General features: G+C 41.1%; 1 protein-coding gene across 3 annotated transcripts in view; it reads right to left on the bottom strand.

The window, feature by feature from the left end:
• Window positions 1-5,587: 5,587 nt before the first annotated feature.
• Window positions 5,588-13,363, bottom strand: part of svep1 (sushi, von Willebrand factor type A, EGF and pentraxin domain containing 1) — a 236,178-nt gene continuing 228,402 nt past the window's right edge. For all 3 annotated transcript variants that reach the window (XM_043716218.1, XM_043716221.1, XM_043716222.1), the window contains 2 exons: window positions 13,171-13,264; window positions 5,588-6,222 (listed from right to left, as the gene is read on the bottom strand). In XM_043716218.1, coding sequence (XP_043572153.1) covers window positions 6,189-6,222; window positions 13,171-13,264 — 128 coding nt within the window. In that variant the 3' untranslated portion in view covers window positions 5,588-6,188. The remainder of the gene's footprint in view (window positions 6,223-13,170; window positions 13,265-13,363) is intronic.

Below are 13,363 nucleotides of genomic sequence, written 5' to 3'. Positions count from 1 at the left end.
GTCCCTGAGTACATTGAAAACATCTGTTTTGCCACCAGTGCAGGCAGACCATAACAAACAAGGATGTACAGATCATAGGGTGTTTAGACAGAGTGAGGCATTTACAGCTGCACAGGAAGTACACAAAAGCAAGATCACATTAGATTTGAAATTAGTTCCATTCAACTGTCTAATAACAGCAGGGAAGAAGCAGTTCTTGAACCTGTTGTTAAGTGTGTTCAAGTTTCTGTATCTCCTGTCTGACTGAAGAGGACAGAGGAGCATATTACCTTTTAAGGGTAAATAGGAATGTGCAATAAATCCCTGTCCAGTCAGCAATGCTCACATTTTGTGAACACATTGCAAAATTTATGCTTAGTCATGCAGCTTCAAGAAATGTTTTTACACTAAGCTTATTGTATGGAAATGATTAGATTACCTACAGTGTGGAAACAGGCCCTTCAGCCCAACAAGTCCACACCGACCCTCCGAAGAGCATCCCACCCAGACCCTTTCCCTTACACCTAACACTATGGGCAATGTAGCATAGCCAATTCACCTAACCTGCATCTTTGGACTGTGGGAGGAAACCAGAGCACCCCTACACAGACACAGGGAGAATGTGCAAACTCCACACAGATAGTTGCCTGAGGCAGGAATTGAACCCAGGTCTCTGGCACTGTCAGGCAGCAGTGCTAACCACAGTACCACTGTGCTGCCCACACATGAAAACTGGATTTAAAAAAAATTAATTCACAAGATGAGGGATCGCTGGCTTGGCCTGCATTTATTGCCTAGAGGGTAGTTGAGAATCACATGTGACATTGTTGTGGGTCTGGAGTCACATGGAGGCCAAACCGAGCAAGGATTGCAGTTTCCTTCCCTAGGGTTTTTCTGACAGTTGACAATGGTTTTATGGGCATAATTAGGTTCTTAATTCCACCTTATTTTTATTGAAATCAAATTTCCCATCTGCAAAATGTCCAGTGATAATACCACGAGGCTAATGCCTTCATGATGCGAATCATTAAAGTGTGAATCTTAAGACCAGTAATAGAGTCACAGAGATGTACAGCATGGAAACAGACCCTTCGGTCCAACCCGTCCATGCCGACCAGATATCCCAACCCAATGTAGTCCCACCTGCCAGCACCTGGCCCATATCCCTCCAAACCCTTCCTCTTCATATACCCATCCAAATGCCTTTTAAATGATGCAATTGTACCAGCCTGCACCACTTCCTCTGGCAGCTCATTCCATACACATACCACCTTCTGTGTGAAAAAGTTGCCCCACAGGTCTCTATTATATCTTTGCCCTCTCACCCTAAACCTATGCCCTCTAGTTCTGGATTCTCTGACCCCAGGGAAAAGACTTTGTCTATTTACCCTATCCGTGCCCCTCATAATTTTGTAAATCTCTATAAGGTCACCCCTCAGCCTCTGACGCACCAGGGAAAACAGCCCCAGCCTGTTCAGCCTCACCCTATAGCTCAAATCCTCCAACCCTGGCAACATCCTTGTAAGTTTCACAACATCTTTCCGATAGGAAGGAGACCAGAATTGCACGCAATATTCTAACAGTGGCCTAACCAATGCTCTGTACAGCTGCAAATGACCTCCCACTTCCTGTACTCAATACGCTGACCAATAAAGGAAAGCATACCCAATGCCTTCTTCACTATCCTATCTACCTGCGACTCCACTTTCAAGGAGCTCCAAGGTCTTTTTGTTCAGCAACACTCCCTAGGACCTTACCATTAAGTGTATAAGTCCTGCTAAGATTTGCTTTCCCAAAATGCAGCAACTCACATTTATCTGAATTAAACTCCATCTGCCACTTCTCAGCTCATTGACCCATCTGGTCAAGATCCTGTTGAAATCTGAGGTAACCCTCTTCGCTGTCCACTACACCTCCAATTTTGGTGTCATCTGCAAACTTACTAACTGTACCTCTTATGCTCGCATCCAAATCATTTATGTAAATGACAAAAAGCAGAGGGCCCAGCACCAATCCTTGTGGCACTCCACTGGTCACAGGCCTCCAGTCTGAAAAACAACCCTCCAAACCCCCCTCTGTCTTCTATCTTTGAGTCAGTTCTGTATCCAAATGGCTAGTTCTCCCTGTATTCCATGAGATCTAACCTTGCTAATCAGTCTCTCATGGGGAACCTTGTCGAACACCTTACTGAAGTCCATATAGATCACATCCAGCTGTCTGCCCTCATCAATCCTCTTTGTTACTTCCTCAAAAAACTCAGTCAAATTTGTGAGACACAATTTCCCACGCACAAAGCCATGTTGACGATCCCTAATCAGTCCTTGCCTTTCCAAATACATGTACATCCTATCCCTCAGGATTCCCTCCAACCACCGAGGTCAGGCTCACTGGTCTATAGTTCCCTAGCTTGTCCTTACCACACTTCTTAAAGAGTGGCACCACGTTAGCCAACCTCCAGTCTTTCAGCACCTCAATTTAGAACTTCAACTTTTAGATCTGGTCTATCCTTTTTTATCATTATTTTAAATCTAATAGAATTATGGTCGCTGGCCCCAAAGTGCTCCCCCACTGACACCTCAGTCACCTGCCCTGCCTTATTTCCCAAGAGTAGATCAAGTTTTGCACCTTCTCTAGTAGGTGTATCCACATATTGAATCAGAAAATTGCCTTGTACACACTTAACAAATTCATCTCCATCTAAACCCTTAACACTATGGCAGTCCCAGTCTATGTTTGGAAAGTTAAAATCCCTGGCCATAACCACCCTATTATTCTTACAGATAGCTGAGATCTCCTTACAAGTTTGTTTCTCAATTTCCTTCTGACTATTAGGGGGTCTATAATACAATCCCAATAAGGTGATCATCCCTTTCATATTTCTCAGTTCCATCCAAAGAACGTCTCTGGATGTATTTCTGGGAATATCCTCCCTCAGCACAGCTGTAATGCTATCCCTTATCAAAAATGCCACTCTCCCTCCTCCCTTGCCTCTCTTTCTATCCTTCCTGTAACATTTGTATCCTGGAACATTAAGCTGCCAGTCCTGCCCATCCCTGAGCCATGTTTCTGTAATTGCTATGATATCCCAGTCCCATGTTCTTAACCATGCTCTGAGTTCATCTGCCTTTCATATTAGACCCCTTGCATTGAAATAAATGCAGTTTAATTTATTAGTCCTATCTTGTCCCTGCCTGCCCTGACTGTTTGACTCTCTTCTGTTCTCAACTGTACCAGTCTCAGATTGATCTCTTTCCTCACTATCTCCCTGGGTCCGCCCCACCCTACTCGTTTAAATCCTCCCCAGCAACTCTAGCAAATCTCCCTGCCAGTATATTAGTCACCATCCAATTTAGGTGCAGTGATGAAAGGTCTTAACTGCATCTGAGCTTGTGGACCATAAGGCATAAGAGCAGAAGTAGGCCAATCAGCCCATTGAGTCTACTCTACCATTTAATGAATTCATAACTGATCTGATAATCCTCAACTCCACTCTCCTGCCTTATCCCCATAGCCCATAATTCCCTTATTGATTGAAAATCTGAATTCCTCAGCCTTGAATATACTTAATGCCCCAGCCTTGAAAGCCCTCTTTGGTAAAGAATTGCATTATATAGAATTGTTGTAAGTGTAACACTTGGGATTTTGGGGAAGTTAGTTTGAATTATTAATTAGCTTACAGTGGTTTGGTTTTTCTCATCAGTAAGAGGAACTTTATCTTGCCAACAGGAAGCACATATCATTGGTTAACAAAGAGTCTTGTTAATTTTCCAAGTGGCAAGTTATTTATATGTGTGCCGTCTGACTTTTTAAAGGTACATTTGAGGATGATTTGTATGGCAGGTTTCAGATTGCTGGATGTGTTTTCTAGGGAGAAAAGTGGAGCACAGTGGAATGGATGTGGTGAGATGTGGATTACATATTTTCCAGTCAACCTGTTTAGAGATGTTATTACACAACCCTGGAGCAGGTGAGGCTTGAACCCAGGCCTCCTGACTCAGAGATAGGATCATTATCACTAGACGACAAGAACCCTCTCACATATGTGATATGTTGAGGTGGTATTCGAGGAGGTGGAACACCACGAGATAAAATCTTCAGGAATCACTCCTTGCTAGGCCAGCTAAGGAGTTTGAGTACAATGGCTGGGCAAGTGGAGGAGTTCTGCTTCAAGCCAGCTTGACGGTAGTCTGTGACATACTCTGGCAAAGTGGGGTCTCTGGATGAAACTGCTAGTGGAATCCTTCCTATCAGGGTCCATTTTCATCCGGTCTGCTACTTTAGTGGGAACAAGGAGCTTGTGAGTGAGCTCTGGGGTTCAAACCTTGGCAATGGGAGGCAACCACCATTGGTTGTTTGGTGGTGAAATAGGCTTTGAAGGAAACCCCCACCAATAGAAGATGAGATATCAGGGTGATAAAAAGTCCAAATTATCCTGAGAGAGTGAGCTTTTTTTTATAGTATTCAGTAACATTTTATGAGAATCTTAGATAGTTATTTCCTACACTTTAGAACCCAAAGGCCACAGGAGCCTTAGCCGTGACAAAGCATATGTGGAAGGCAGGAACAGCTATAACATTTCAGACTTTATTACATCTTTATCAATCTTCCACTGTTTCCTGCCTGCTGTTGACTGGACTAGACTATCTTAGTGTATTGCACCTGGAAACCTCTGAACTACATGCATCTTGGGAATAAAGCGTTGTTGAAGTCACCAAAGGAAGACTTTTGGGAGTTAGCAAGCTATCATTAAAGAAAAGTACTATGAGCTGATCACTTTGGTGAGAAATAACTAGGTATAATATTGCTTACCATGGAGTATCCATACCAGTTATTATACATTTGTTCACAGTGTGCTTTACAGTGTGGATGCACTCTCATTTTCAGTTTCTCAGTAAAGATTGCTTATCTCCATCCCAGGTTCAGTTTACCCACTGCTAAAACCATCACTTATGTTTTGTTAATTCCAGACCCAATTATGCTAATACTTTCCTGGCTGCCTTATTGACATTCATGAAATCTTGAATGCACTCAAAACTCTTTGTTGCTCCTGTTCTAAGTCACAACGTGTCCCTTTTTCTTATCACCCGTGTTCTCGAGCTAACACTGGCTCCTAAACCAGCTGCTCTACAAATTAGGAATTCCATGTTCTCTGGCTAACACTGGCTTCAAAACCAGCTACTGTACAAATTAGAAGTTCTCAACCTTAATTCCAAGTTTACCCATGGTCTTGCCACTCTTTATCTCTGCAATTTACTCCTAAGCCAGAACCCTACGAAATATATGCTCCTCCAATTCTTGGCCCTTGCACACTCCTGATTTCAATTTCTCTATCATTGTTTTGGATCTTTTCTGTTGCCCAGGCCACAGAATCTGGAATTTCCTTCCTAAATCTCTCCACTTGTCTCTCCTTCTTAGATGCTCCTTAAACCATATCTATTTGTCCAAGCTTTTGGTCTTAATACCTCTTTATGATGCTCAGTCGTAAATTTCAGTATGAAAATGTACAGTGCCGAGCCTTGAGGCATCATTTCTGTTGTAATAAAGATGTTTTATGTAAAGTTGTTTTACCAGGTGAAAGAATCTTTAAAAAAAAATCAAAACCACATAATTTTCCTTTTCATGATTTTATTAGTATTATCATGTGATGAATGAAAGAAGGTATTCTTGCAGGATCTCTTTCACTTAATCAATATATACAGATTTAGTTAAAATCAAAATTGGCTACTTGCAAAGTTCTTACTGTGGATTGGAGTTCATTCGTATCATTTCGAACTGATGCAGACAGAAGTATTATTGTGGTGTGTTTTAAATGATCTTGGTTCATATGTCATTCATGTGGAAACTTTATTGACAATACATGTCAGTAAGGTCAAAAGAATTAAAATCTGCCTTCTTTAAAAAAATTGCAAATCATGAACTAAAATTTTACAACTTTACTTCCTCAAGGTTAATCCACATGACACGTAGCCCAATGAATGTATTAAAATGCGAAATTAAGAGGCACTCTAACCATCATCACACAGCATTTTTTGAAAAACAACTTTGTATATGAATAGATACAGCTTTGCTTTACAGAATTGTATCAAAATATATCAGGATTTTAAACATACAATGAAGTACCGGTGAAGTTAAATGCCGCTGTAGTGTCACCTTTCCCAGGAGTTTGGTTAATGCAGATATTTGACAGGCTTTGCAAGTCGTGATATTGTTTATGAGAGGGAGAAATAGCTAGACTTTCTCCTCCTGAAAGAAAAACAGCGAAGAGTGAGTTTAAGCGTTTGGTATAGTGCATTCTGATGCTCAGTTGTCCCTCAATGTTCTAGTGTTCTTGTTCTCCAAATCAGAAAGATCTGCGTTCAAGCCTGATTTTGGAGACTTACTCAGAGAACCTAGGTCCCAATGTAATACTGAGGGAATGCCACACTTTTCAAGATTCCATCTTTTGAATGAGACGTTAAACCAATTTATTGCCTCATCTGTCAGGTGGGTATAAAATATCCCATTTTCACTATTTCTAAGCAGAGTTGGGCAGATCTCCATGGTTTCTCAGCCAATATAAATAAAAGATTATCCAATTATTATTACATTGCTGAGTGGGACTTTCTTGTGTAAAATGGATTCTACATTTCCTAAATTGTAACACTTCAACACTTCATGTGGGCGGCACGGTGGCACAGTGGTTAGCACTGCTGCCTCACAGCGCCAGAGACCCGGGTTCAATTCCCGAATCAGGCGACTGACTGTGTGGAGTTTGCACGTTCTCCCCGTGTCTGCGTGGGTTTCCTCCGGGTGCTCCGGTTTCCTCCCACAGTCCAAAGATGTGCAGGTCAGGTGAATTGGCCATGCTAAATTGCCCGTAGTGTTAGGTAATAAGGGGTAAATGTAGGGGTATGGGTGGGTTGCGCTTCGGCGGGTCGGTGTGGACTTGTCGGGCCGAAGGGCCTGTTTCCACACTGTAAGTAATCTAATCTAATCTAATCTAAAAATAGTTTACTGAATGTGAACCAACTGATGAGTGTGCATTATATTCAAATAGTCTAGTTTGAATTATTTTGCATATTGTTTCAGAGCTGGATAACCTTTTTTTTATCAAGTCATGGATTGTGGGTGTCACTGGCAAGGCCAGTATTTAATATCCCTCCTTAATTCCCTCAAGAAGACAGTGCTAAACCATCTTCTTGAACCCCTATAGTGCATCTTGCTGGTTGCTGTGCTGTTTGAAAGGAAGGCCAGGATTTTGATGCAGTGATGCTGAAGGAACAGCAATATATTTTCCAGTCAGGATGCAGAAATGTAGTAGGATGGAAAACTACAGGTCACAATATCCCCATACTTCAGCTAAAAATTGTCCTTTGTAAAGGACACAGGTTAGAAGACGCTGTCGAAGAAGCTTTCATGAAATACTGCAGTGCTTCTTGTAGATGGTCCACACTGCTATCACTGTACTCCAGTGAGGGAGGGATTGAATATTGAAGGTGGTGGGTGAGATGTCGATCAAATAGGCTGCTTTGTCTTGGAAGACATGGGACCTTGTGTGTGTTGAAACTGCACTCAGGCAGGCAAGTAAAGAATGCTGCATCATCTTCTTGATTTTAGCCTTAATGTAGATGCTTTGAAGAGTCAGGATGTGAGTTACTCATTACATAATTCACAGGTTTTGACTTTTTCTTGTAGCTATCTATTGGTTCAGTTAGGATTATGGTCAACTAAACTTTGAGTTTGCTGCTAATCTTCTCAGAATTCAACCTAGCACTGTCAGGAGTACTTTTGCAATAGTTTTCACAATTTCACCATATTGGGTGGGGTAGTGCGGAGCAGAAGAACATTCCAGAGCTGTGTGTGTCATTGTTGTGTGTCACATTTTCTACTGCTTAACAAAACATATGATCTGCACCACCCTCACCACCTTGAAACTGGAGAAGCTTGTTATGATAGAAATAGTCATAAGCTTAAAAAAAACAACACGCAATGATTAAACAAATAAGTAATTGTATGGAAGTGCGGTCTATTTAAAATATTCCTTACTATCTATTCAATGCAAACTGATAAGAACAGCATTCAGGTGGGTCCAGTTTAAACAAAAAATACCTTTCTTTTGAGATAGCAAGTTGGAATGCTGCAAACAGTGATTTTTTTTGAGGTGGTGGAGTGCCAAAGAAAGAACACGTCACCACAACATCTAGAATAAAGCAGAAAAAGCAATGGTTGCAAAGCAGGGTGTTTACCGCTGAACAGAACGGGAGAAAAACAAAAGACTCAGAGTGTTTATTCAAGCATGAAGTATTCACATTACATGGCAACAATAGTGACACTGTCAAGGGCTATAAGGTTACTGCACTCAGAAGCCTTAAAGGGGCCATATTCCTTTAATTGTTGCAATGAAGCAATTGGCAACATTTGTCAACAAACGATGGTCAATATTGATAAGCAACATTCATCCATGACGCGCACTTAAGCATTTTAGGTTAGTAAAGCCTAATTAGTCTCAGTTGATGTTTACAGTTTCTGCCCCATCTTCTGGGAAGATGTTTGGGCTTTTCTGGACAGGAGGGGAAAATGCGGGATGACCCTGACAGCTAGAGATAAGACTATAGTTATTGAAAGTTCTAAGAGCCAGGGCAGCAGGACTGAGCTGAATGAAAAATGAGGCTTTTCTGTGTGTGCAGCTTCATTTTGGACTGCGAGGAGGAGAATTTTCTTCATTTGTAGAGTTGTGAATCTTTAGCATTGTCTACCCCAGAGACATACGTACGTATGGGCATTGAGTATTTTCAAAGCTCATATTAAGAGACAATTGAACAGTAATAGAATCAGGGAATTTTGGGATGGACAAGGAGAGTGGCATTAAGATAGGAGATGAGCCATGAGACCTGAATGAAGGAACAAACACAAAGTTAATTCATGATGTTCTTACATTCCCTTGGAGAGAAGGTCACAAGTAGAACTGTCTGATGAGAGGCATTGGGAGCAAGGAATGACTAGCATTTCCATAGCACCTTTCACAACTTCAGCATGTTGTAAACACTTCATAGTCAAGAGAATAATTGTCTGAAATGTATTTGTTGTAAGGTAGGAAATGGAATAACCAACATATGCACGGCAAATGGCTACAAATAGCAATGTGAAAACGTATGTCTTGTGATTTTAATTGAAAGATAAATATTAGCTAGGACACTGGGGAGAACATTCCAATGAGGAAAATTCAGAAATTGAAAATTTGGCTGTAATATTGGTAGGAGGGTGGGCATCAAGTCTCTGAGGCATTGGGACTGAAGTCCAGGTTCTGGGGCAAGTGGGACCTTTATAAGATGGACCATAGAATCTTGGTGGGACAGGGACTAATAGCCCCACAGGGAGATTAGTTAATGCTGTGAAGCTGAGATTGGCAGGATGATAGGAATTGAAGAGTGAACTCAGACTTAAGGGAGTTGAAGAGTGTGGCACTGGAAGAGCACAGCTGGTCAGGCAGCATCCGAGGAGCAGGAGAATCAACATTTCAGGCATTCCTGATGAAAGGTTTATGCCTCGGATGCTGCCTAACAGGCTGTGCTTTTCTGGAGCCACACTCTTTGACTCTGATCTCCAGCACCATTTTTTTCTCAGACTTAAGGGAGGAAAGGCAAGTAAAAGAAAGTAGAATCATAGTATGTAGGAGTAGAAGATAGCCAAAGCAAGCAAGCATCAAATGAGATCAAAATAGAGAACAATGGTGATAAGGCTGAAAGAAAGCATATAGAACTCACAAAGAGATGTTTTTGTTGGCTTGAATGAACAAATGGGTGTAAATAGTAAACCAATAGATGATTTAATTGCCATTACAGAGACATAGCTACAGGATGACCAAGATTGGAACTAAAATACATTTAGGATGGATAGACAAAAAGAAAACAGAGATGGGGTTGCACTGCTAATAAATAAGTAAGAGAGGATCAAATGATCAGGATGTAGAATCAGTTTGTATTAATAAACAGCAAAGGGAAGCAACATTAGTGGGAATTCTTTATACAATATCAAACTGTAGTATTAATGTTGGAAATGCTATTATTAAAGAAATTAGGGTATTATAGCAGTAATGGGCAAATTCAATTTACATATAGAGTGGGTTAGCCACTTTAGCACTAATGTTATGAAGAATAAACCTCAAGAATATATATAAGATACGTTTCTGGAAAAGTATATTCAAGAGTCAACTAAAGATCAGACCTTCTTGAATTGGTGTTATGTAATGAAAACGGCTCATTAAAAATCATTCTGTACAATAGCCTTTGGGAAATTGTGACCATGCTATGATAGAATTCTGCACAAAATTTGAATATGACATAATTAATTTTTGAAATTAAATCTGAACAGAGGAAATTATGAGAGAATGAGGAACATGTTCGATTGGGTAGATTAGGCAAATGAACCAAAACTTTTGATGGTATACAGGCAATGTTTAGTATTTGAAGAAATCTGAAAATGTCTACAACAGAGATACATTTCTCTAAGGCCGACTGATGTCCAGAGGGAAAGGTGAATGAGCAATAGTTAATGAAATAAATTAAAGAGGTGGGATGCTCTTCGGAAGGTCGGTGTGGATTTGATGGGCTGAATGATCTGCTTCCACACTGTAGGGATTCTATGATTCTAATCTATGATTCTATTTCATTAGATCAAAGGAATTGGCTTATTAGAGTGCCAGAAACAGTGGTAATTCTAATGATTAGAAACAAATTTAAAGGAATTTGAGTACAAATGTAAAGGTATTTTGCTGCAGTTGTATAGTCTTGAGATCTCACTTCTGATATTGTGTACAGTTTGATCTCCTTAGCTAAGGAAGCATATTCTTGCCATAGAGGGAATGCAATGGAAGTTCACCACATTAATCCCTCTATTCTATTGCTAATTAGAAAACTATCAATTGCCCCCATAAACATACTCAAAGACTGAGCTCTCTGGTAGAGAATTTCAAAGTTCACAACCCTCTGAACCAAAAAAACTAACCTCAGAATTAAGTGGCAATTCCCCCCAATTTCTAAATTACACTTTCTAATCGTGGGAACACTATCTACCCCTTTACATATTCAGTTTCAATGAGATCACCTCTCCTTTTTCAACATCCTAGAGAATGCAGATGCAGCTTGCCTCTCTTCATAGGACACCCCCAGGAACAATCTGGTAAACCTTCGTTGTACTTCTCTATGCACTAACATCTTTCCTGAGGTAAGGGGAGAAAACGGCACACACTACTTCAGATGCATTCTATCCAAGTTCCTGTACAATTGATGCAAGATTTCACTACTCCTGTACTCAAATCCTCTTGCAATAAAGCCTAACAGTTCAGTAACCTTCCTAATATCCTACAGCAACTGTATATTAGCCTTCAATGATACCGGTGATAACAGCATATGGAGATACTGCATGAAAGTTGAAGAGATGAATAGCCATGATCTAGGATTGATGAGGGCAGAGTGGTGGACGTGATCTATTTGGAATTTAGTAAGGCGCTCAACAAGGCTCCCCGTAGGAGACTGGTTAGCAAGGTTAGATCTCATGGAATGCAGGGGGAACTAGCTAGTTGGATACAGAACTGGTAGAAGACAGAGGGTAGTGGTAGGGGATTGCTTTTCAGACTGGAGGCCTGTGACCTGTGTAATGCCACAGGGATTGTGTTGGGTCCACTACTTTTCATCATTTATATAAATGATTTGGATGTGAATGTAGAAGGTATAGTTAGTAAGTTTGCAGATGACACCAAAATTGGAAGTGTAGTGGATAGCAAAGAAGATTACCTCAGAGTACAATGGGATCTTGATCAGAAGGGCCAATGGGCTGAGGAGTGGCAGATTGAGTTTAATTTAGATAAATGCGAGGTGTTCCATTTTGGAAAGGCAAATCAGGGTAGATTAGATTCCCTACAGTGTGGAAACAGGCTGTTCAGCTCAACCACTCCACACTGACCCTCCAAAGAGTAACCCACCCAGACCCATTTCCCTCTGACGAATGTACCTAACACTATGGGCCATTTAGCATGGCCAATTCACCTGACCCGCACATCTTTGGACTGTGGGAGGAAAATGGAGTACACGGAGAAAGCCCACGCAGACACGGGGAGAATGTGTAAACTCCACACAGACAGTCATCCAAGGCTGGAATTGAACATAGGACCCTGGTGCTGTGAGGCAGCAGTGCTAACTACTGAGCCACCGTGCCGCCTTATACACTTAATAGTAAGGTCCTAGGGAGTGTTGTGAACAAAGAGACCTTGGAGTACAGGTTCATAGTTCCTTAAAAGTAGAGTTGTAGGTAGATAGGAGAATAAAGAAGGCGTTTGGTCAGAGTATTTGAGTACGGGAATTGGGAGCTCATGTTATGGCTGTACAGGACGTAGGTTAGGCCAATTTTGGAATATTACATGCTATTCTGGTCTCCTTTTTATCGGAAGGATGTTGTGAAACTTGAAAGGATTCAGAAAAGATTTGCAAGGATGTTGCCACGGTTGGAGGATTTGAGCTATAGGGTGAGGCTGAATAGGCTGGGCCTGTTTTCCCTTAAACGCCGGAGACTGAGGGGTGACCTGACAGAAGTTTATAAAATCATAAGAGGCATGGATAGGGAAAATAAAGTCTTTTCCCTGGGGTGGGGGAAGCCAAGAACTAGAGGACATAGATTTGGAGTGAGGGGGAAGATATAAAAGGGACCTAAAGGGCAACTTTTTCACACAGACGGTGGTTTGTGTATGGAATAAGCTGCCAGAGGAAGTGGTGGAAGCTGGTACAATTGCATTTAAAAGGCATCTGGATGGGTATATGAATAGCAAGGGTTTAGAGGGATATGGGCCAAGTGCTAGCAAATGGGACTAAATTAGATTAAAATATCTGGTTGGCATGGATGAGTTAGACTGAAGGGTCTGTGTCTGTGCTGTACATCTCTATGACTCTAATATCAGGGTGGGCTTGATGGGCTGAATGGCCTCCTCATTTTCTTATATTTCAAATTGGAAGACAACCTATATTGCACCTCACTCTTGATAGATATAGGACACAGGTAGATTTTAGGGGATATATAAGACTTGTAAAGAAAAAAAGATAATTTGACTTATTTGTAGGAGTTTAACGTGATACAGTTATAATCTCATTCTTGAGTGAAATTTCAAAGCTTACCTTTTTTAAATAAGAACCTGAATGGTTATGAAGAAGGTAATGGACTCACCTGGAGCAGTCGTTGCCACTCCAACTAGGTAGGCAGTGACATCGATTAGGTCGAATGCATTTACCGCCATTTAAACATGGAGACTGGCACACAGCTAATTAAGAGACAGAAATGATACCCGTTAACCTAGACTAACAAATCATTGGACAATTCACATGCTAGATCTGTTTAAGGTCCATGATACAATCCCATT

The sequence above is a fragment of the Chiloscyllium plagiosum genome, chromosome 2 (genome assembly GCF_004010195.1).
Source record: "Chiloscyllium plagiosum isolate BGI_BamShark_2017 chromosome 2, ASM401019v2, whole genome shotgun sequence".
Lineage (NCBI taxonomy): Eukaryota > Metazoa > Chordata > Chondrichthyes > Orectolobiformes > Hemiscylliidae > Chiloscyllium > Chiloscyllium plagiosum.
Note: the sequence above shows the minus strand (reverse complement) of the source record. Positions and strands in the feature narration are given on the sequence as shown.